A 25802-nucleotide genomic window follows, 5' to 3' on the forward strand; every position below is an offset into this window, starting at 1 on the left:
TGTTTCAGCTGTTGAACTGAAAATGGTTTGATTTGGTCGACAGATGGTTTCTTGGTGCATCACTTGTATTTTTTTTTTCTCATTTTCTTTTATTTGTCTCAACTTAATGTTCATCCCCATTTCCTTGTTTTTTATTTGTCTATTAAACATAATTTTTAAAAAATGTGCTCCTCTTAACTTGTAACTAAACCACTTGTCTCCACCTATTACTTGCATGTGTTGCATTTAAAATAACCAGCTGTGTTGTAAAGAGGCCACAAATGAATAGGAAAATCACTGGAGGTATGATGAATTATCCCACATTCAGTTTGCCTAAACAATAAACCCCTTCCAGTTAAGTACATATTATACTAGGAGCAAACCAAAAGATTTGTATAAAATGCTTTAATTAGGAGCAGATGTCACAAAAAAGTGGAGAAATACACTGTAAAGTAACAAAGGTGACATCAGAAAGGCAAATTAAAAAACCCCAGACCATAACAAGCTACAGATAAAACTGACAGAAATGCAATTTTCTTTCTTTTTTTTAAAATGCTCTGAAGTTGGAGAGCAAGAGAGAGAAGAAAACAATATAAAAGAAAGTGGAGACGACAAGATGAAGTAACTTCTTGCCTTCTTTGCCAGACAGCTCTAATTTAAACCGTGGCTTAAATTGAACCTTCGGTTCAGTTTGCTCATGTGATTCTTCATCTTTTTGAACCATTTCAACCCTGGAAACTTTGCACATTTTTGGGAACAGAAAACTTCAGACATGTTTCTGATGCATAAGATAAACCAGCATAAAATGGGAAAATGTATAGGTAAATATTAGTAACTGTTACTTCTGACTGCCACTTTGATTTTGATTTTTTTTTAATGACAGTAGGACTCTAAAGTCTCAAGTGTTTAGGGGTAGGAGTTTATAAGTTCTCACTTCTTCCTACCCCATTTTGAGCATGATATGTTAACTGAAACTAAAAATCTGTATTTTCTCTTCTTTCTTATGCACTTCTTGTTACTGTGCACTATTTTATTTTTATATTTGCATCATGTTCGAATAAATTTCATTTCATTTCATTTCATTTCATTTCATAAATCACATTTCCATCTGTATGGGATTATTACAGGTGTTTTGGGGAAACCTGTAAAAAGTTTTGTCAAAAATAAGCAACGAATTAAGTGAATGGAAGTACGAGGTCTTGGAGAACAGATATAGAAATGTGGCCATTTGTTAACATTATAGAAATGAAGTGCCTTAGATTTTTCTGTATATTTCTATGTTTTAATTGTACAGAAGGATATGGAACCGTTATTTTCCATAGACATTTAGATGGCCTCTTTAACCCACATACTGAAGTAAAAATTATAGTTGAAACTAATTATTAACAATAAACTAACTAATTCAATCTTTTGAATCACAATGGATTCAAAAGATTGAATGCTCATATTTATTTCTCTGCAGTGATAGTTTTGACTTTTTCCTATACTTTAAATGTGACATCAAGCTTAAAGATATCAAGAATCTGTGACAAAAAAGGGCCAAAAACCAACATGTTTGGAACTTTATAGAATCCATAGAGAAGAAAACATACATTATGTACAAGAAACTAACTTAGCGAAGCACAATATTGCAACACCAACAAAACCTTTGCAGATGGATGCTTGTCTAGTTCTTTAAACAACGTAACCTGCTGCTGTAATGGTAGCTTAAATACTAAACTGTAACTGGAGAAAATTTAAGACTAAGATAAATGTTAGCCTTTTCAGAGAAGGAAAATGTTCTGGAAAATGTTTCCAGTGAGAACGTGGTTTGCCTCGTCTTGGACACCGTGGCAAAACTCTGATCATAAAAAACTTTGCTTAGTAGACAAGGACAGCAGATTGATATTTATGGAAGAGGCTGAGTTTTAGCAACCTCAGCATGCATAATATATTGACTTCATGCAGATGTGAAGGCCACTTTCTTGGCTAAATCAGTTAAAGTGCTTTGATTAGACATTAAAACTTCAGTTCAGTCTTGTGTGCAGCATTGCTGCTGGGTTATTCTCTTCTCCATATATAATCCAAGCCCCATAATCAGGGCCCATTAGTGCACCATGTTTCACTCCAGTCATGCCAACACACTGACTGCACCATTGAATCCGGCATCAGCAAAGGTTTAATGAACAGCTAATTTGTAGCAAAGATGTCACTGATGGACACACAGGCCGTTGCTGCAGGCTGTGCGCGTGGACACATCAGTGTTTGTGTGCATGCTGGTTTGAGTCTGTGTTTGTCACAGTTCCCAGTGGTTTAATTATTCAGGCCACTTTAAATCTTCATCTCCACAGCCCTCACAGCCAGCCCGCCTAATGTTGAACACAGATGAATATTGCATTTTTACCATCAGACTGCCTGTGTGTCAGGGATGGGAAGAAATAACTGCCAAGACACTGAGAGAAAGAGCAGGGTAGTTAGAAAATAATTCAGCAGAATGGGCTAAAGGAAAAACAAACTCCTAAGTGCAGGCAGATCACAGAAGCAAAGACTGTGATTGAGAAACAGCAACCACCTGCTGAGATGGAGAGCCAGTGGACAATCTCACAAGACCAGCTAAGCGAGTCCGTCATGTTTTGCTTTTCACCATGCGGTTTTCAGAAAGTAGCCCTCACTGATTCTTATTTCAGCCTCCATTTTACAACACCTCAGTGCTCCCTAGGAAAATCCAAGATGGCAAACTTGGATTGTAACCACATGCTTCAAGCTGAACTGGTCATGTGATCTGCTGTGGATGCTGAACTGAAGCAGGGAGGCTTTAATGATCGGAAAGAGCTTAAAAAAATCAGTAGAAGGACACAGAACGCCAAAGGCTGAAAGTGACAAAAATGGCAGAAGAAGCTGAAATGAAAGTAAGCCGACCATTTCTACCTGATCTGTGTGAAAAAGTTTCTATATTAAAACTGTTTCTATATGCTGCAATATCAAGCTGTTACTTTGTCTAATTAAAAGCTGAACCAATGGAAGGAAGCATTTTTGTCAGGACTTAGAGTAAGCTCAAGTAGAACCTCAATCTAATAAAAATATTTTGACTCTCAGATGTAGATTTCTTAGTTTTGTTTGACCTGCCTGTTAAGGGGAAAAAATGTAACAGCCCAGAGATGAGCATCATTAAAAGGTCAAATTTGCTGTGGAATAACAATAGTTTGCTGTCTCTCATCTTCTTGTCATTTTAATTAAACATCACCCACAAAAGTTTAAGTTTTGAAATGTATTACTTTAAAAAAGTTTTTTTTTTTTTTTTTTACTGAAAAATGTTTGCAATGACCCAATCAGGTGGTTCCAAGTTGGCTCTATTGGTATAACAAATAAAGACAGTTATTAGAGGTGGCTAAAAACCTGTTGTATGTATGGACTGGAACCAATATGGATCTGAATGAACGTTTTTGGTTAAGTGTCTGAAGCAGCAAAGTAGGTAGATGGATGCCTTGACTTCAGAAATAATTTATGCGTGTAAATTGATTAATGCTTTATTCTACTCATCTTAAAATCATCAATAATCTTAAAAATCTGAGTTTAATAGTAACTAATCACTGTAGTAATAACTGGGTATAAAAGCATTAATGTTTAATATTTACGTGAAATCCAGCAAACCTGCTCCTTATAAGTCAACTATCTCTTAGTGGTGAAATTCTGGTTTCACTAAAGACTTTCTGAAGTGGTGTGTCGTCTGTAGAGAAGAGCCATGGGCAGCAGATAGAAGAGCATATCTACCTCTGAAATCAAAGCTCGTCTTTGAAAAGCCGAAAAGCACAGTGTTTGATTGCTGCTGACATATCTGGGTTAGAATGAAACGGGGTGCCAGGCACCCGCACCCTTCCCCCTCTACACTATGAAAATCCATAAGGTGGAAAAATGAAGAGCTCCGTCAAAAAGAAGAAGAAAATCACACGTTCCTGTTTTCTTTTATTGTCTTATAGCGCACTGCATCATGTGTGTCATGGGGATAAATTGTGTACGGTTGCCGGCTTGCTTGTAAATCAAAGATAAGGGATTACGAGATGAAATCAGAAATGTATGTTTGTACAGTTGATGTATCAAAGGCCAGAGTTTGAAGCAGTTTGTGGGCACGTGGAGTAAAGAGAGTAGACGTATGCTAGATTCAGACAAGCTCCAGGTCTGGAAGGTGTTAATAGCCCAAACAATCAAAACTGAATAACAGGTATTCAAGTCATGCATTCCTTCATTCATCTGCACTCAGAGTTCACCTCACTCTCATCCTCTCTTTCTGCATCACCAGTCTGCTCAGAAAGAAGGTTGTGGGCAGACAATCTCACAGTCCCTTTCAAGCTTCAAAGTCCCCTTTCTTCCTCTGCATCCTTTTGCTCCTGCACTGTTCTACATGTTGCTGCCTTGTTAAATTGTTCCTCACTGTATCGCTCTTTCCATCCCCCGCAGTAATTCTCGGTCACAAAACATATTTCTGATTTTTGCTTCCTAATGAGCCGCCTCTACATGTACACACGTGTTTTTACCGTGCTTCTATGTAAATTATGCAATGTACAACTTCCATACAAATGTACCTTTAGCTAATTTTACCACCGTGTTGTTTTTCCTTCTGTATATCTATAAATAGATGTTATTATGCTAATTTATCTCTTAAATGACTTTGTGGAGTCTTAAGCACACGTAGTGTAGACAATAAAAGAAGCTATTCTCCTTTCTGTCATGATTTATTTCATCTATGATACGTTTAAAAACCTTTGACCAGAAAATTTTAATATTATAAGCCGTCTTATTTTTTTTTTATAGCCATTTTATAGTTCTGCTCAGAAGTTTTCATCATAATTGACATGAACATTATTTGTAATTATTTGTAATCATGCTAATGTAAATTGTTGGATCAAAACAACAAAAAAATAATAATTAGATAGGGTTAGTAATTAATCCTAACCCTGTTACAACAGGACAAAGATCCCAAACGTACAACTAATCAATTAATTGAGACTTGTTTAAACTTGTGCAGATAAAAGTTTGAACATTTTGCATTTTTAAAATCATTATTGTATGCTTTATCAACCTGGTTTGCAAAAGAAAAATAGTGGGTTTTTTTGTGTTTTTTTCCTGTTATGAATTGATAAAAGCTCCTAAACAGAACTATCAGTTACCTTTCTGGTAATTTGTCAGTTAGATAATTTAAGTATGTAAAATGTTCATATTTATAGCTAGAATAAGCACAGTCCTGACAGTCTTTATTTGACTTTGTAAAACAGTTATTGTACTTTATTTCACAGTGAAAAAAAAACACAACATATTTAATAGTAAATCTTTGTGGATTCATCTAAACCTGCATATTTTATAGTTGCTGCTTTGGTGCATAAATCTTCATGGATGCTGAATTTTGCTAGATCTCTTTTTGTGCCACCTAAATTTTAGAACCATTAAGTTAAATTAGAATTTTAAAAGCTGAATTATGCATTTAATCGTGCTACTTTTATTACACAGCAACATTTTTTTTTTTTAGCAAAAAATGGTATCAGCCCCATTATGTACAGCCCTCCTTGTTATATAGAATAAAAATGGCACCTTATATTTTATCTGTAGTAGCCTATATGCTACAACTTGTGTAAAATCTTTATCAGAGACCTAAGAGACGACATCTACAGACAGTAGGATGTGTTCAGCATTCTTTATGTACCTCTATTGTGAGCTCTTTGTGACACATATACACACACACACACTATGTTCCCCTTATTTGTACCATTGTGTCCCCTTTGCTCCTCTGTGGCCATCGCTGCCATCACATCTCTCCCCCAGGCTTCCCATATCGCTTTACTTCATTATTTAGCATGTTATTTTTTCTCATCCCTGATCTATAGTCTGAACATCACAGAAGCAGCTAATTAATTATGGATGGAAGGGTGTGTGTGTGTGAATTGGAGAGATGAGGGGCTCTTTTAAAAAAAAAAAGAAAAAGCAACGACCAGACATCTGCCTCATTACGAATGTGCAGTGTTTTGGGAGCTTTATTAATTTATATCTTGTCAGGCTATGCCAAACCTTCAGAACACTTTTAGCTCTTTTATTCCATTTATTTATTAATAAAGCATCCCACATTTGCTTTCTGCTTTTATCCCCCTCTTACTCCCACACTTGTCCCAATCCACCCCCAAACCCATCACCACCTAATGTCTTGATTTTAATCTCTCACCTTTCTACATATCTGTATGAACACACACATACATACACACGCCTACTGACGCACACACTGACACATCTTCCCGCTGACTGTCTCATTATCTGCTCTTGGCGGATGTTAAAAGGTGTTTGGCCCACCTGCAACGTAGAGATTACCTCTTCCCAACAAACAGTGGTTTATTAATGTCTGCCTTTATTTAGAAAGTGTAATAGTGGAAGAGGTATAGGACACATCTGAGCACATTGACGAAAGGGAAATGTATTAAACCTGCCTTAATGTGGAGTGACAGCTGATCTCCTGTTAGAAGATTCATGGTGGCATCTTATCTAATTTGGAATCCGGGCATTTATACACACACGGTTTCTAAGCAGTCCTGAAAACTCTGGAATTGGATTTTACTGTTTTCTAGCTCTGATTGAATATAGAAACATTTGACGTTTTCCACATTTTAGCATTTTAAAATTCCCAGAATGAGTTGATAAAAGCCATTTCTGAATGCCTTAAATGTTTTCTTCCACCTTAGATATGACAGATTTCTCTTTAGGCACAGCAACATTTGAAAGCAACAAGTTTCATTAACAGAGTTTCTTCTGGGTTTGGAACAAACAAAGTCTAATCTTTGGGACATTTAGAGTATGAGCAAAAAAAAAAAATAACAGCAGGTAGGTGTTCATTCTTGTGTATGTCCTAATGTATTGTACATTTCAGTCTAGAGAAGTATGAAATTTCGAGTTGAAAAACAGATGGGAAACCAGTGATTAAAAAAATACTTCTTAGGATGGAAAATGTCTCACCTTTCTGAGATCCAGCTGCCATTGTAGCAAATTATGAATGGAATTACAACATTTTTCTTTATAGCACAACACTCCTGCTCATTCTGTGGAATCCTATAATCTCTGTGTCTGAATCAGAGGCTCTTCCTGGGATCCTTTTAAGATACCAATATGAAGACGCAGTGGCTCTAGATGACTTGAGTTGTCTCTAAAAGGAAATAAACATCTGGATCATTGTGGGGCATCTTGTCAATGAAGGCTAACCAATTACCCTCTTTGACACGCATTGAAAATATTGCTGGAATCTTGCATTGCTTTGACAGACATGGCAATCTTGTGTTTTGGAAGGTGCTAAAAAACTAAATGCATTATTATTATTATTATTATTATTATTATTATTATTATTATTATTATTATTTATTAATGCTTCTGAAAATATTTGGTTTGAGAAGGATCACTGGCTGCCCTCTGAATTGACTCTGCTATTGTTGGTTGTTTGATGGAAAATAACAATAGGTGTATTTCATGATGTGCATCTGATGTCATAGTTGCTCCTAATGATAGCTCCCAGCTAGCCTACTGCTAATGCTAATTTCAGCTGTTTGTATCTGGGGTCTTGCTACCTCCTCTCCCATCCAATCGTTACTCCCGACCTATCACCTTCAGGAGGGAACATTGAGTTTGGGCCCAATATGAACTCATAATAAATTTATTTAAGCTGCAGGTTCATTCAACAACCTAGCTTCTTAGTAGAAAATAAGCTATCAGGGGGATCTGAAGGAATGTTTACATTTTCTCTTCATAATCTACATATTTATACATGCCATTAGAACATGGAAATTGCAGCACGAGCCTCAAGCAGCCTTGGAGGTAGAGCAAATATGCAGAGCTAAAGAGACCCCTCTGGCTACTTGGATATCAGCCATCACAAACACACTTCTGCACACATCCAGGTACACATACATACTGTTTAGTATTTTTGCGATTAGTGAATGAATTTTAAAGCTACCATTGAATTTTTTGTTTGCTTGTGCATAATAGTGGTTTTCTATTTTGGCTTTTGCATGTGTTGACAATTAAGTTTATGAAGATGCTTGAATGCAAAGACGGTGATCAGAATCCAAAACTGAGCAGATGTTTTTGTGCCGCATTCTCTTGAAGACAAAACCATCTGTGTCATGCATTCTTTCACGCATCTCCTGCACATCCCAGATACACACACAGCTTCACTGAAAGCGCCTGTTACCTGTTACAGTGGAGCAAGATGAAGTGACCCTTATGAAGCGAGCTGCTGGTCTGTGTAAACAGTTCATGGTCTGGAGAATCTGTTTGTCAAGAAAAGCTTAAATTGCAATTTGTTTTTTTTATTGGTCTTCTGTGAGACTTTTGACTCAATATAATACCTTTAAGTGCTCCTGAGGCATTTATTACACACACACTGTGTCTGGCAGTAAGCCCACAGTGTTGGAGTCGCACACGCCAAAAAAAAAAATATAATAAATACACATGCACATTCCTTTCTCTTCCTTCCTGTTGGTCATTCCTAAATCCGCCAGATGCTGTGTCACATCTGGCAAAGCAAACCAAAGCATCCGTCTTCACAGATGAATTGAAAACTGAGAAGTCGGGGAAAAGGAAGAAAAAAAAAAGAAGAAAAACTCTCCTCTAGCTTCAAAGTATTCCCTTCGGTAAAATATTGTTTCAGTGTATTCTGTGCTCTGTAGCCCTAATGCGGGCTTTGAACTGTTTTGGCACCTGTCACAAAGACTGATGAAATTGTTTCTCCCTGCACAATGGTGTTCTGTTCACCTCTCTCCCTCAGTATCCTCCTTTTTTCCTTTCTTTTGCCTCATGTTCCCTTTTAAATCCTCTTTGTTTCAAATGCAGCATTGCAGAAACAGGGGCAACGATTAAGTAGCACACTTACATGCTAGTTAAATGTTCTATATAAATGAATGTAATGCTGTAAATATTGAGAAGCCTGACTTTACATGCACATTATTTCTTATTTCATTGTTACTATTACATAAGTTTTGCACTGCGTTGACCCACTTTATATAGCTGTAACTCCAACTCTCTCTGCACAAGGTTTATTAGTGTTTATTTAGTAATTTTGTCAGGATGGCATTTGCAAGGTCAGGCACTGATGCTGGATGCAAAAAGAGTTTATTTGGCTAGTACTAAGGGACCAAGCCTAAACCATAAAAACCGCCTCAAAATCAAACCCCCTTTCTACCAGACCGATTGTCAGATGGTGAAGCAATGACAGTCCAGATAACATGTCTTCATTTGGTTGATTTGTTCCTGACTTTTGTGGTTTGCAACTGTGTGGTCCACCCCAGGAGGTTTCATAAACAGTTTAGCAGTTTTTGCCTGCCATGAGAAAGCTTCACATCTGCTTTGATAAAAGCAATGTCAAAAAAATCTCCTCAGTCTACTGCAAAGAAAATATTACTCCAATAAATAACTTTGATGGTGGTTTCATCAGGGGTCATAAGGACATATTTTTTTATTTCATAGATCTAAAAGGAGTCTTTAAATACAAAGTAACTCATTTGAGCTTTTTCTATTTCAGTTTTCTTCAGTACATGTATTATATAAAATAAAGAGTTTCCTTTTGTAATTTTTATTTGACATTTTAGTTTTGCGTATGCATTAGAAGTGATTCAATTGAAAAGATACTATTAGGAAATATAACTGACCAAGAAGCGACAAGTAGACTGCGGAGCTGACACAAAGCCGATAGACGGATGAATTAAACATCAGTTAGCAGCAGCTTATGCTACAGGCGGTGCTAGCTTGCAATTCAGAGGCTTTCTTGACATAGCAGCAGGGTGTTCAACCCCCCCCCCCTACACACACCCTCCTCCACCCAGGGTGATGCAAGTCTGCTGCTTTTGACTTGAGCTTACAGTACTTCTCTGTGACTCGACTTCAAAAGCCACAAGTGCAAATCAATCTCTGTTTCCTCTTCTGTCGGTCACAGTCTCCTGCCTCTCCCTCCATCTCTGATCCCTTCCATCAATTTTCTAGAGCTGTCTGAGACTCCAGGCAGTTAATTAAGTAGGACATTGTTGGGGACTCTGTACACGATGTGGCTGGAAATGGATGGATGGATAAATAGATTACAAAGATGTAGGGGATACGGACGTCCCACTTTGCCTTTTTTTATTTTAAAGTATAATTTTATTGTACTTATTCTTTTTTTTTTCTGCTCAACATCCCATTTGATTATGGTCCTTTTTTAAGTTGTTCACTTGCTGATATTAACATCTCTGTTTCATTCTGTTCTCCCTCCAATTAAATTACCTTCTCACATTTCTTTCCTTTCATGTTCTCACCATCATTTCCTTCCTCCACTCCCTGCCTTCCTCCTTCCTTCTTAACCATCCATTTTCCTGCTGCTCTCTTCCTCTGCTCACCCCGCCTCCCTCCTAGTTGATTATACGTCTGGTCCTCTGTACTCTGCTTCGTCTTCCTCCAGTAGTATTCCCCTCCCTCATTATGTGTTGGGGAGGGAGGGCGCGTGTTTGTGTGTGATCCGAAACACCAAGCCAGGGCTAAGCAGGCTAATGAACAAACTTCGGCATTGTGTTCGGGCCCCGGGGACGCACTGAAGCTTCTAATGTACAGCTGCTACAGTTGGAAAAAGAGTAAAGGAAAATTTTACAAACCAGGAGTCAGATATGTGCTTAAAGAGAGAGGTGAGCGAGTGTGAACCGTTATATCTGCAGTGAATATTAAACGAGGATCTGGTCAAAGATCTTTTTTTTTTTTTTTTAAGTTCTAATAAGAGTGTGTTACCTAGTGCAGCTGGGACTTGTTTTCAAATTAGATACTGCAGTAGTTTAGGGGTAATAATATATCTGAAGCCAAATGCATTGTTTCAGGGCCCTTCTTCCTATATAAATGACTAAATGTGAATTTCCTGGCTCTGCTTATCTCCTATCATGCCAGTCATTTGTCTCCATGTTGTAAATTGTGTGATATGAATGACAACGTACAGCCTGGGATCTTTAACTCATTTTGTTGAAATTGTATCGCCCACACCCTTGTGATCTTTTTCCTCCTTTCTTTCTGTGTTGATAAAATGTGTGTCCCGTTGCCAAATTGCAACATGGTCACTGTAATGACTTAATTTCTTCCAGCACATGCACAAATTCACTTCTCGGAAAGTTTATGCTCCGAGCGTTTTGCCCCGTCTTATTCTTGTCCCAAACATGCTTAATTAATCCAATTGCACAAGGAGGGAGTTGTTTGTCTCTAACTCATCTGTACAAGGGTATATGTATATGCTCAAACACACACCCTGCTCCCACAGTTGACGGGTGGTTTCCAGATGATCTAAACACGTGTTTTGGATCTTCCCAGAATCCCAAGCTTGCACGCATACGCTCGAAAATGTGTAACAATTATAGAGCTTGTTATTTTATTACACACATGATGGTACTTCATTGCCATAACACTAGCACAAATTCTTAATGGCTAAAAAGAATACCCTTTATATCTTGTATAAAGACATACAACATGAGTTTCAACCTGGTGTAAGGCCAGAGGGAGTTTGACCTTACATTGCATTGTAAAGTATTCATATCCCTCGAACCATCACGTTTTTTCCCCATTAGACTTCATATAATCCTTTGAGCTTTTATCGCCAACATTACATAACTATTTATAAACTAACCATGCTTTCAACATCCCCACAACTTTAACTCTAACCAGTCTGTTGTTCCTCCATCTTTATAATGCTGTCTGTTCACTTATTATCTCAAAAAGTAAAAAAATTGAGATCTTCACAGAACAACTACATTTAAGAGTCAGTTACACATAGATGGACTCTCTTGTGTAACTAGGGAACTACTGTTAGAAAACCATACTTCACATTGGTGTGCTGCTTTATGTTGGTCTGCTACTTAAAATCTCAGTGAAATCCATGGAGATTTGTAGTCAGAACTTGACAAAATTTGGAATAATTGATCAGGGTGTCAATATTCTTGCAAGGCATATGTTGCTACTGCATCACAGATATTAGAAGGTTTGGTGGCAACACATTTGATTTTATTGCATCTGTTCTTAATACTTTATTACCTTTCTTTGTTGTTTCTTTTAGAAATAAAATGTAAGTATCTCTTTATTCATATGATTTCCAGGATTGTCCCCAGATTCTGCCATCAACCCAGATTTACATGCCAGCGGGAGTCACCAAGCCGATCACCTTGGCAGCCAGGAACCTACCCCAACCACAGTCCGGACAGAGGAACTATGAGTGCGTCTTCGACATCCAGGGTCTGATCAAAAGTGTTCCTGCGCTGCGCTTCAACAGCACCTCCATCCAGTGCCAGAAAACCGAGGTGAGCAACATTGGAAAGATTATGGGAATTCTGAGTAAATTGTGAATTAAGGAAATGCGTTTTTTTTTTTTTTTTGCACAGTTAATGTTGGAGAACATAGGCGGTGACATGTTCTTTATTCAACATTTATTCAACATTTCTTTATTCAACATTTCAGAGAAAAATCTAAAGTGTAAAACATAAGAAGGCCAGATCCTATTTTAGCATACAAAGCTGAAGTTAAAAAAAACAAAAAACTGCACTATTTAATGAACTGCAGTGCAAATGATGTGGCGTATTAGGTTCAAATAGAAAGCATTCTCATTACTTTGTTATAATCAATACAGCTGGGTAACTAAATCATGATCCCAGAGAAGGCATTGACTTGGTCAAGGTTAAATAATTGCCTCCAACAGCTAATGACCATTCTGGACATAAATGTGCTCACCATCATGATGAATCACTATGCACTCATTGCATACTGGCTTGCTGACAATCTAGATATATGACCCCATGCTAATACTTTGCATTGAACTGCTAGTTGGCAAATAAATATTGTTGTCAAGTATTAAACTTATGATTAAGATGCATGTATACATAATGAGGATTTTCCCAGTCTTTTTATTAGTCCATATCATAAGTGATTACTTTGGATTTCCTGGAACGTGATTTAAAATATTGATCAAGCGTGAGTAAGGCTGAGGAGTGGATGTTCATAGCTTGGTTTTACGATGCTGGCAAAAGTGTTCATAAGGTTACATTGCAATAAAAAACATTTAGTTGATGTAACAGACCAAAAACAAAGTAGTTTATAATCAAGTGAATTTCCTTGGCAAATAAAAAAGGGTTTCATGCATTTGTTGTCGGCCACTTTACTTTGATATTTCTCAATAAACTCCAGTTCAACCAGTTGCTTTCACAAGTCACCCAATTTATGGATGACATACAAATTGCTGTGTGTGGCAGAAAGCAAAGTCCTTCGAATCACCCTGATCCTTTAATCCACTTCAAATTTGACAGATTTTACTTGAAAATAAATTTTAAAAATCTTTCCCCTTTACATCCTGCTCTGTGTACTTTGTGCTGCTCTATCATACAATCCGAATGAAAGCACATTGATGGTTGCGATGCTGACATGACAAAACATGACAAAGTTCCAGGGGTATAAACACCACTGCCAGGCTCTGTATGTGCTCATGACTTTAGCAGGAAGTGGTGCATATTAACTGGATTTAGTGCTCCCACATAGGGCTTTTTTTTCTGCACACTGTCTAGTAAGAACCCATTTTGTTTGTATGTGTGCGGAGGATTTGCAGGTAGGTCCATGGCTGTTTGATGTTGGAATGTGGCTGTTTTTGCACGCGCATGTGTGGCTTCAAAATAGCATGACAGATAAGAGGTAGCTAGCGTCGCGCTTCATTGAGGCTGAAAATGTGCAGAGGAAGTCTCTCTCTGAACCTAGTTTGGAGCGGATTGATCATGTTTACACCTCCACTCTATACCTCTCCCTCTATTTTCCTCCATCCGCCTGCAGAGTTCATCTTTTTCTCTCTGCCTTCCTGCTGCTACCTGGTTTCAGTGCTCAATCTTCCTCACATGTTCACATGTTCACCTGCACTCTGCGCTTCTGTACCAGAGTATTTCTATTTTTGGAAAAGAGATGATAGGCAGTGCTTTTAATTTAGTTTTTCATGCAGGATCATGAGGTGTCACTGCAAAAGAGAATAGTGGATCTGATAAATTAGAACCACATAGATGTCTGTTTTTTTTTTGTTTTTTTGTTGCGAAGCTCTTTCACTTGATAATACTCTGAGGATTTGTCATTTACATATTTGAGCAACGGTCCGTACTTAGCCGTAGATCTTGATGACTACCCACTGTGACAGTATTCTGTCCATATCGACGGATAGTCTACAGGTGTTGGCACACACTTGACAGGGAAGGCAGGGATAATTATCCTGCTACAGGGTTGTCTCTCCACAGAGATGTCTGTTTACTGACTCTTTATCGTAGCTGGAAGCCTGGTGTTAATAAGCAACAAAGTCCAGCTCTGGCCAAAAGTTAAATATCCCTATTTGATGTCCACCAACCAGACATGCTAGCAGTAATTAGCCTCAGGCTGTCAACACTTGGTCCTTGTTTAGCAATTTGCTGCTGCAACTTGACTGCAACACCACATATCGATGTAGCACATGCATAGAGTCCTCATGCACCCATATTTAGATTCAGGAGATGAAAAAGGTGCCAGCTGCATGAACTTGCGATTAAGACATAATTCATGCAGACTTGAGCTTATGAGTTTAATTATGTGTCATGAATTATTAGGATGAGGATCTTATTTTAGCAGAGGAGCAATATTTCACAAGAATAGGGTCTTAAATATTAGTTTATCCATTTATAGACCTTCATATCTCTAGTTTTCACACAGGCTTCTCTGTTTGCTCATGCTGTGACAGCGTTCAGCGCGGAGTCTATGAATCATGCATGACTGCGGTGGAAATAGACTTCATCTCCTATGCTGTGTACACATTGCTGCATCTGTTTGTAAACACACACACACACACACACACACCTATGGCGAGAGGGGTTAATCACTGTCTGTAGGCACGTTGACATGTGCATCTCTCAACATGGCTTACTGTGAGTCTCCCATGATAGCCCTGTATGCATCTTTGGATTAGCACTTCCCTCAGACTACTGCAACAACACTGCTATATGGCTAGTCATTGAGATGGTAAACCAGTGGTTTGTTTTTGTGTTTGAGTGACTCAAATGTTTCTCTAAAACCCGTGGGTCAATCTAACACAGCTGAAGAAAGGAGCACAAGCAGAGAGACGAGAGTTGTGTTGAGTTATGGATGACAGCATACAGCTGAATGGGACGATGCAGAATATTGGGTTCATAAAAATAAGATTGTGGGAATATTTTATAGAAATCTAAATATATAAATATATCTTTTTTCACAAATAGATTTTCGGAAATCACAAATTGTGCTTTATAGAAGCTTTGTTGAGTGTGAAATTATCTAGTTCTGATGTGGGTATAAGTTTTGAGGTAGAGATTTTGAAATGATGTTTAAATTCATTAAGAAACTGTGAAATAACCCTTTAAGTCAGCATGACTAGACGCGCTACAAGATATGCCAACTTAGTGCTGTTTTTGATTTGATATGAGACAGAGTAGAGAACGTTCTAGTTGGATTTCAGGAAACTAGTGAGATTTGCTAAGTGGTTATGCTCAGCGATCGGTTACTAGCCCATAATAATGTATTTCTCTTCATTGTATGGTTTCAAACAGTAAAGGAACGAGCTCCGTAATAGAAGTCATATAGTACAGTGTGCCCTGCTACGTTAATTGAAGAAGAACAAATAAGGAGCTTATTTCACCATGTGCAGCATTCATTTTGAATGTGGCTTAATGGATTACCAAGGAGCTTCAGCAAGGTTTTCTGTGAGATTTTTGCCATATTTGACTCAGGTGAGAAAATTCTCAAAATCTACTCTCACAAGAGTTAGACCAGTGTTTTGTCATGAATGTGAAAGCTGAATTACGTTGTCTTGAGGTCATTAGTGGTGTTTTTTATTTTAACACCTCTGGCTTTCCGCTATTGTTAGCAGCTAACAGTTGGCTTGTTGCTTGGTGTCTTGTCTGTCACTTTGTAGAAAAACAGAAATGGCAATGAAGTACAAAAGATTCAACTAGATAATTGTTCTAAAAGTGGTGGAGTTTTCTTTCACGTTTTAGTAATGGAGTAGCGTTGGCTAGCCCAACAATAAAACTTTAATCTGCGGTTTTCAGTCCAAAGAGACATGCACTGAGCTTCCCGTGGGAGTCTGTAGGAACTCCCGTGGGACTAAACTAAAAACTATACTGATAGCATTGCTATCGGTAATGCAATACACACAAAAGGGACAAGTTTCAAAGGAAGAATGAGATAATGGATAGTAAACGCTGCAACACTTCAGCGATGGTGATGTTGGCTTTTCCTCATTTGAATTTGGTGCAGTACAGCTGATCTTCTCTGTTTTCACATTGACCAGCTCCATTGTGCGCGATAATCAATTATATTCAGTGTATGTCGACGACAAGAGTACGCATCACAGCGCACAGAAGTCAGAGTTCAACATATTTCAACTTTGACAGTTCAGTTTCCCTCTGCCACACAGACCACCACACCGAGGTAGGCGCTGTTTCATCAGCACTTTTTTCCAATCTAGGGCAAAATCCTTGTTTTACACCCAATGCCAAACATCCGGTGATTCTTCTTTCCCCTTTTAGGCCACTTTAGCAAACATTGTCAGCACAACATGGCAGCTAAAACCTATTTCTTTATTATTTCAAAATAAAAGTATAAAATAATGATAGCTGTAATTTACTTTGCCAGTCAAAATCACATGCTGACAACAACTGTATTGCACTGTGCCGGACATGTTTTTGCTTTGGCAAGACATATGCTTTCGTTTTTCTATTCCCTTAAACCTGTGGTGTTGAGAGCTAAATGTTGAAAGAATTGGTGATCGGGAGTAGATGAAAGAAGATGAGGTGGACAAATGTTGTAAAGAAAGAAAAGCAGAGAACCGAAGGAAAGAGAGACTGGTTGAGCAAGAACAAAAAGAGATGTAATGCCTGAGAGAGATAGTGACTACAAAAATGAAGATGAGAGGTTGTTGGATGGACTAGAGAAATTGGAGCTTAATAGACAATTTCAGGTTACATGAATGGAGGAAAGTGGAAGAGGGAGAGAGATGTCGAAAAGAACATAAGGGAAGGAGGAGGGAATCGAGATGAGAGCATGTGAGAGAAGAAAATCTTCTACAAAGTCTCTCCTGAGGCCAGAACTCTTTCTCCTCTCTTTCATACAATATCACACCATCCAAGAGTAGACAACTTCACCACAGGATATTCAGAACATCCACAGTCAGATCAGGTTTAAACTCTAGTTTCCCATATTTTGCTGTTTCTAAGGTGACTATGATAACATAATACTCTTATGGAGGATCCCCTGGGAGGAGACTGTCAATAACCCACTGTATATGTGGTACACAGGATATATGATAGTGCAACTCCAGCTCTATATTACCCATGTTGGGTATTGGCTATCCATATGTGCTCTTGGGAGAATTCAGTGTTTTTGTATTAAGTTCCTACACACACCAGCTGATCCCAACGGGAAAAAAAGACCAAGTGGATTATAGACCTGAGGAGAAAGAAGGCAGGACTGCGAAAGGTTTGCTTTCGCAAGCACACATAAAACAAGTAGGCCATGTTTAAGGTGTTGAGACTTTGAAGATTCCTACGTTATAAAAACTGCTCAAAGCTCTCTAAATTTTGCTGTGTTGAGCTTTCATTGGGTTTGTATTGCACAAGTAATAATTCATGGCAGTTTGCATATCTGGCTTTTGAAGTTGGGAATTTTACAAAGAGTAAAATTTTTTATACCCTGGTAAAGTTAATGAAATGACTTGCTGTCCAACGTCCACTAGAAAATAAATTGTAGAACCGCTCTGATCATTTTGGAGGAGATGAGGAAGAAAAGCGTATCCTCTTTGCTTTCTTTTTATTTATTTTTTTGCCAGAAAAAGCCCACATTGATACTGACAAATTTACAACCATCAGCCAGACCTTATGGTGGAAGTAAACTCTGGTCAGCAGCCACCAAAACAAGCTGGTGTCTGCATCAGAGCTGTCCGTTTTCTGACCTGGAAAAGACAGCTTCCCGGTGTGTGTCGACCAATCAGAGGCAGCGCTTCGGGTGAAAGGGCCAATGGGATGCTGAGCTGGGGGCTGTGAAGGCTGCGGTTGCACTGCCAACAGGGGTCACCGGCGCAAACAAACACTTGTACACGCACGCGCACACACACACACATCGCCTTGTAAAAGTATTCACAACCCTTACATTTATTCTAATTTTATTTTCAGACAGCCACAAATTTCAGGGTATGTTGCAGGGTTATATGAGGTGACGAACCGTGAGATGGAAGGAAAGGGAAATGTAGTTTTCTACAAATAAAAAGTTGAGAATTCTCTTCTACTAGCCCTCAATGAAATTTTGTACAAATCTTTCCTCTAGGAGTCACCTAAGTTTTAAATTCAATGTGTGTGGCTCAGAGGTTTGCTAGAGAACATCAGTTAACATTTTTACTATCAGTTTTACACATTTAGAAACTCACATTTGTGCCCATTGTTCAAAATATTTTACTGCCGGGCTAATTTGATAACTACAATGATCTAATTTCAGGTTTTGTAAGAGAGTATCCGTTAGAGTTGGTCCTGAACTTTATAATAAACATTTTAACATGTGAATATACTCTGATGTAAACCATTATTTCTGTGACTATATTTAGTCTAGCTGTCCTAAGTTTACTCACACTAAGTCACACTAAGTCTCTCAGTTTTTTTTCTGTAGAATTGCTTTTAGTGGCATTTAGTTATTTCTAAAGCCTTCCCGTTGGATGATACTGAACAAACAGAAACACTATCATGTCTCTGTTTGTTAGTTTTGTTTGGGTGTATCATGGTAAAGGGGGCAGAACTGAAATGCTCACTTCTTAATTTGAAAAAAAAAAAAAAAAGAGTTTAGATAGTTTAATTTTCCTTTCATCTTTCACATTGATGCACTACTGTGTGTTCTGTTGAGAAAAATCCCAATAAAACACCTGGAAATTTCTTGCAGAAAACATGACTTGGAAAAAGTTCAGTACTTTCAGAACCAGAGTCTGGGGAAGATCCTGTGGAGATCTCTTTAACACTAAGGCTGAACAAAATGGCTCAAACTGTTGAAGACTTTACTTTTCTCAGCATTATAGCCCTAAGTGTTGTTAGCTTTTACTTCAGTTGCACGTCTCCACTCTCCTCCCTTTTCCTCCCTCTTTAACCTTCTTTCCTTGTTTCTCCCTGGAGGGCAGGAATGAGAGGACAGATGATATCAGCTCAAGCCGTACACCATTACCTCAACGTCTGATAAACCAGTCGGCCACTCCATCACCCTCCTTTTTTCTCTCGGCTCTTCACCAGTGAGGAAAAAGCAGACGTGGGGTCAGGAGGAGAAAATCTAGTTTGGATATAAGATGTGTGTCTGTGTGTGTTTTCTCAGCGTGCGTAGAGAGCAGCTGTTTGTTGAAGAGGAGATGTGACGTTTTAGAGGCCCTGATGGCATCCAATTAAGGGAGATAAAATGATGATGAATTGCAGTCTGGCTGCGGAGATCAACACCATTGTGTGTGTGTGTGTGTGTGTGTGTGTGTGTGTGTGTGTGTTTGAGAGTGCACGCATGCTCGCGCACACAGTCGGACAGCAAGACGGCCAACTACAAAAGCAACAGATTTGGAGAAAATTGTGGTATCTGAAGGAAAGATGGGGAAGGCGGAAAAACACAAAGGCGAGAAAGTTCTGATGCAGCCATTTGAGAAAGAATCTGAAAAATAGGTTAGGAGAAAAGGTGAAAGATAAGTACAGGTTCAGAGGAGAGAACAAATAACCTGCTTACTTCAAATGGGAAATGAGAAGGAAAAATGGCAAACCAAAAAAAACGGACCAACAGATGAATGAATGGATGCAGAGAGCAAACAGAGATCTGGAGAAGGGGCCAAAGATGTCTGCAGGGAGAGAGGGTAACACAGTCCAGTGATAGTCTGTCACACATCCTGACAGAGTGTGTATGTGAAAGAAACGAGTCAGGGTGCTGACGCAAGCCTCACTCCTATGACTTTATGAGATTTGTTAATATAACTAACCGACTGCAATAACCGGAGGCCGTAAACCTTTTTATTTTCAATACATCAAAGCGTGCACATATTTTCAGACATTCACGCCGTTAAAAGTGTCAGGAAAGAGGCTAATGAGGGCCGTGGTGCTGCTCTGTGTAGGGTAGGTGCGGTGGGGCATGGTAAAGTCTGGCCTGGCATGGCCTTACACAGCTTAATGAGATATAAACAGTGGACCTGCCACCTCTTTCAGCCATACCACACACTGATTCTGTTTTAATTGGCCTGCAGACTGCCTGTGCGTTTAAGTGTGTGTGTGCAACATGTGGGGGCAGTGGCTGGAATCTACTGTGAGCTGCTGCAAATTAAAGACTACCATGTGATCGCTCAAATGACCCTAATTAGATTTTGATTTCAGGGGAGTGCAGTGTTTTTACAGTTGCAATTTTTTTTAATTTTTTTTTAGTATTTCCTTTAAAAAATATATTTGGTACTATATTCAAAAACATATTTATTTATTTTTTTACTATGTCAGTTAGAAAGCCTTTGAGTCATTTAATGCTGAAGTTGTTGCTTTTTATTTATGCAATTATTTACACTGGGCGCTTATCTTCCATTGAGTTTGATTCCACTGAGTTTGATATCCAACAGTCCTTCATTGTCTTGCTCAGCTCCTCTTTTTCCTTCCTTCCAAATCAAAATGCTTGATCTCTGAGAATGTTAATGGCCAACTTCAGGATGTCTTTATCTGGTTGTCCACTCCTGGGCAGATTGACAACTACCCTAAATGATGTTGACCTCAAATTATTTGTAAAAGTCCCTTTCATGTTCCCCAGATTGACGAGAAGCAGCAGTTGCTGCTTTAAGATGATTGTTGGTATCGTTCTGCCTTGGAATTTTATCAGCACACATCTTCACCAGACCAATGATCCATTATTCATGTTTTCATTTAGTAGCACCAGCCTGCTGAAAGAGTACATTGTTTTGTTTTTTTTTTGCACATATTAGATTCAGCTTTGGTAAATAAACAATACTGTAGTGTAGAATCCTTTGTGTATTCTTCCAGATAAGGAAAAATCTCTTCTCCTTATTTGTTTTAAGCATCTTATTTCTTTGTCCATCCTATCTGCAGCTTTCTGTCTCTCCTCCAGGTGACGATCAGAACGCCCACGCTCCCGTCTAGGATAAATAAGAATTAATTGCTGCACAGCTATCATCATATGCCAACTGCTCCACCCGTCCTCCACTCCACTTTAATTATCTATTTTTCATTTCTACCTTTCCCCCACATCCATTTAATTTGTAACCTTTACTCTACACACGCTCTCGATTTTACCAGTTCAATTTCTTCATGATTATCAGGAGATTAACAAGAATAAAATTTACCTTCAGGGTCTAACAGAGCTACCCGATTTATTTTGTCATTTTGAACAGATGTGGTTGTATTTGGGTGGGGAAGACACACTCCATATAAAGAGTTTTCTGCCAGAAGATGGCATCAACTCTTTTTCTCAAATGCCACTGTCAATGAGGCACTTCGACAGCAGGGTTCCTGTAGAGTACATGAAAAGTCTATAATTGAAGCCTTGGAAAGTTGTTGTTCTTCTTCTAGTTCTGAAGAAGTAGAACTAAAGAAAAAGCTTGAATAAATATTTTGATTTCAAAACTTTATTCCAAGTTTCAGTTATTTGTGTTTGTCCATCCGTCTTTTTATACCTTCTTTTAAATTGAGCGAATGTATTGAGAACTCTGGAGTTTTAAGTCTGGAAAAGTCTGAAATTTTAACATAAAAATGGGCAAAATCTTCTTGCCAACTATAAGTTGTAATCTGTAGCTATCTTTCTCTTGATATGTAAAGGCTACTTTATTAAAGTGCTGTTCTTTTGATGAATGAATGCCACAAAACTCTGTTTTTTTTTGGTACATGTGCTTATTTAAGCCTGCTGGCGAGTTGGTGAGGGTAGAAAGGCTGCCAGATGAATGGCACAAAATTGACAGAGAAGCAAAAGGATGACACTGAAAATATGGACATTTCTGCAAAGTACCACATATCAGATTTTTTCCCTCTGTAAGAAGTCTTGTAGCTTACACTAGCTTAATGTGTTGGCTGAAAAATAAGAAACATTGACTATAACAGCATTATTTTTCTCTCAAGCCAGCATTTTTTTTTCTCCCTCTCCCTTCTTTCTGTGTTTCTTTCTATTAGTGTAGAAAGTATTAGTCCAAGCCTGTGAGTGTGTGTGTGTGTGGGTCTCTGTGCAAGAGATAAGCTGTCTAACTGGGTCCGGCCATGCTCCAATCCTGTTAGCATTAGCGATTAGCACTGGCTAACCGTCTCCTATTATGAACAGGGAGTGATTCCAAGTTGCCTGACCTCACACATAGTGTACACACATTCACACTCCCTAAGCTGTGAGAAGGATTACCACTTGAGCCTTGATTAGGAGGCCATATCTGCCTGGAAGTTGACTGCATGTGTATATGTGTGTATAAATGAGTATGGCGATGTGTAAATCTTGACTTGGACGACAGACACTATGTGTCGGACCTAATTTAGTCAGGTAAAGACTATTTCAGATGGACTAACTTTGCGTCAGTGTCCTCTGTTTGTTTCATCGCCTGTCCTTTTGTGACATATCTTATAGCTGGAAGGATCTGCAGTTGATTGAAGGATGTGTTCGGTCAGGTCTGACTTTCCTGTCATCACCTTTTGAAAACTGTCAAGAGATGGAGAAAAGCCTGTCTTGTCATCGGTATAGACTTGCCCGGGGCAAGTTTGATATTTTTAGGTGTCCGGCTTCAGAATGACTAATTATCTGACTGTGACCCTCAGAAAGTAGCAGTTGTTATACTTTTTGCTTCCTTCAACCACAGTTCCTGCTGGTTCTAATGTTCTTTCTCCGTTTGTTTGTTCTGTCTCTCTTTCCGTCTCTCTCAGGAATATGCTGACAACAACTCTTTAGATACAATTAAACTCACGTATAACACTTATTTCTCCAGGGTCACTGATTGGCCCACTGATCTCTCTAGCTATATTCAAACATTCATTTTGTCTACAGCACATCTCTATTTGATTAAAGGATGGGTAATTACAGTTCTAAAAACATTCTGAAGAAAACATTTTCTGTTTCAATAAGTATCAATAAATTTACCTCCCCAAAAAAACCTGTTTAAATGTTGGTAGTGGCTTGATAAACCAACAACATGGTCTCAGTGTTGTTTGATATTAAACACTGAGGAGTACACAACCATATGTTTGTACTTAATAACACTACAAACAACAATTTTTTTTTGGTTGTATTTAATTTTTTGTATTGTATGTAGATTCAGCTTTTTAGAACCATGTTCATCCAATAACTGAAGCTAGAAATTATGTAATTATACAATTATGAATATTCCGTTATTACATTTTATTTAAATAAATGTATCTCTTTCATTATGTTTTTAAATAATAAACATAAAGAACAATGCTTTATTTTTTTTTACATTTTGTGGTTAGTCTGTATTGTGTTGAGTAAGACTTTCAAACAGTGTGTGTGGGGGTTTTTTTAGTTGTGTTTTTCCTGCTGTCGCTTAAATATGCATTGTGCCACTGTGCTGATTTACTATAAAACATTAATAAGCTCTTGGTTCAATGACAGAAGATGAGCTCTAGATCATAACCTAACAATCCCCAACACTGTGTTACCCATTATATGCATGTACATGCCCAGCCACACCTTCTCCCTTACTAATTATTTATGCTTTTTGAATGAAGACCCCAGAAACCCTCATTTCTCCATACTCTGCGCACGAATCCCCACCTCTTTATTGATGGCTGTACGAACACAGACACCTTTATCATCGACTAAAACAGAGAGTAAAGGCTAAGCAGTGATGTTCTCAGCTGTCCACGAATGCCTTCAACATAGGGGTGTGTGTGTGTGTGTGTGTAGATTTTGAAAGAGACTACTTGTCTGGCTGTAAAGCAGGGTTAAGAGGAACACCTACATCCGTCATCTATTAGGTTATCCAGTGGAGTTGGCTGTCTGATTCAGGGGGAAGCAGGGCATGTTCTCATTCACTGCTCAGCAGAAAAGCGGCAGTGACAGTAAACGGTGCCTTGACCTCCTGTCCTTTACTGTAACAGGTCATCTGTCCTGAGGGGATATGGCACAGCAGCACAAAGACACAGTTAATGACTTTGAAATCTAGAAATGGATTCAGCATAGAGCCATAGAACACATTTGACGTTGGATTACCGGAGGGAAACCATTCCCTCAGCCCTGCTGTTTGGTGATTCTAACACATTGTTGTGCCTGATGGGTTCACTGAAAATGTGCTGACATGTATCCTTCACTTCAACATTAATCAAAGATATTATTCATCATCCTTCTTTTTTCAAGTTAAAACACCTCAGCTTGTCTTGTCCTAATTACAAACTTTTCCTTGTCTCTTTGAGACAATGATTAATTCGATTTTTAATATTCTGCTTTTAGTAGCCACTTTAGTTTCCAATCAGATTCTTACTTCTTGAAAGACAAATGTGTGAATGTGAGATACACACCTGATGGTAGTTGCTGTAAAGGTTAATGAATCTCAAACACCTTTATCAGCTTTAGCATGTGCCACATGCAGTCTGTAAATGTTCTGCATTTTATAGAAGCTTATAAATGTATTGTCCCTCAGTCTTTTTTCTTCTACACATTTTTAACATTACAAACACAAGTTTTAAGTTATCACTTTAATCTGATCTAGAATAACTGACATGACTTGATGCTTCACTTTCCAGTTTACTTTGCTAGTAAAAACATGAAAAATGTCAGTCTCTAGATTTGCAAACCTGCTGGTTCTGCAAAGTTCTGTCTCTGACTTGTCTGTTGCATTTCATTATCCAAACCTTCAGCGGCGATGTGTCGCTGAGTATCTTTCTTACTCCACTTTCTCTTCTGTCCCTTTGTCTTGAACACACACACACTCAAACATGGTACTTTGCTCTCTGCACTCCTTGCAGAAAACGTCTTGCTCTCAGGCACTGTGGGTGGTCTCTTGGTGATGAGGACTGGGAGGAATGGACGGGGGAGGGAATGCTGAAGAAATCCGTATGTTTGGACCGGACAAGAATAATAGCGAACGTTCAGAATGCGGTGTTGGTGTGGCGGTTCCTCTTCCTGTGTTTGCATGTCTTTCTATATTTCATTTGTGGTTCCTGTAAATGAGTCTTTGATGAAATTTACAACAACCTTCTCCAGAAACTGCCCCACATGCGGGATGCGTATTTATAGCACTGCGCCTGAGATGTTTGTTATACTCGATAAAGAAATCTGCTTCATATTTTCTTGTTTGACTGCAGGTGTTTTGGGGGCATGGAGATAGACGAGAGAAAGCCAGGCCGAGATTGATAGCAGGAGAGGATCATGCAGAGGTGTGGGGAAGGAATAATGAGAGGCAAAGGAAGAAGAGGCGAAGAGGCAGGAGTCAGGAGGAGGATAGGGAGAGAAGGAGGCACAGAGGAATGTGTGAATAGACCAAGGCAGACGTGTCAGAGAACAAATTGAAAATGCCAATTTCACTTTAGCCCCCACCAGTTCCAGCGCTTATAGCCCAGCCATGGCCTCTTATTCCGTGTGTAAATGAATGGTGTCCACGGAATAACACACAATCACCTCCCTCTATCCATCTTGGCCTCGCTATTTCTCCTTCACCCCTGCTGCTGAATAATCTGCTCTCTGCTCTTTTTCCCTTATTGCTGGATCAGGCTTCTTCTCCACAGCTTTTCTTGAATTTCACTTCACCTCTGGACTTTCAATCACACATTACAAGCATGTTCTAGCACACTAATCGTTATTTGCCTCATGTTGAT

At 38.6% G+C, this 25802-nt stretch overlaps 1 protein-coding gene across 7 annotated transcripts in view; it reads left to right on the plus strand.

The window, feature by feature from the left end:
* Nucleotides 1-25802, plus strand: part of LOC122833397 (plexin-A1-like) — a 228391-nt gene that overhangs the window by 144658 nt on the left and 57931 nt on the right. For 5 of the 7 annotated variants that reach the window (XM_044120868.1, XM_044120867.1, XM_044120870.1 and 2 more), the window contains exon 10: nucleotides 12078-12278. In XM_044120868.1, coding sequence (XP_043976803.1) covers nucleotides 12078-12278 — 201 coding nt within the window. Of the gene's footprint in view, nucleotides 1-12077; nucleotides 12279-21111; nucleotides 21633-25802 lie in introns of those variants that run through there. The other 2 variants (XM_044120874.1, XM_044120873.1) reach the window with 1 other exon arrangement.

Source organism: Gambusia affinis, linkage group LG07, assembly GCF_019740435.1.
Source record: "Gambusia affinis linkage group LG07, SWU_Gaff_1.0, whole genome shotgun sequence".
Lineage (NCBI taxonomy): Eukaryota > Metazoa > Chordata > Actinopteri > Cyprinodontiformes > Poeciliidae > Gambusia > Gambusia affinis.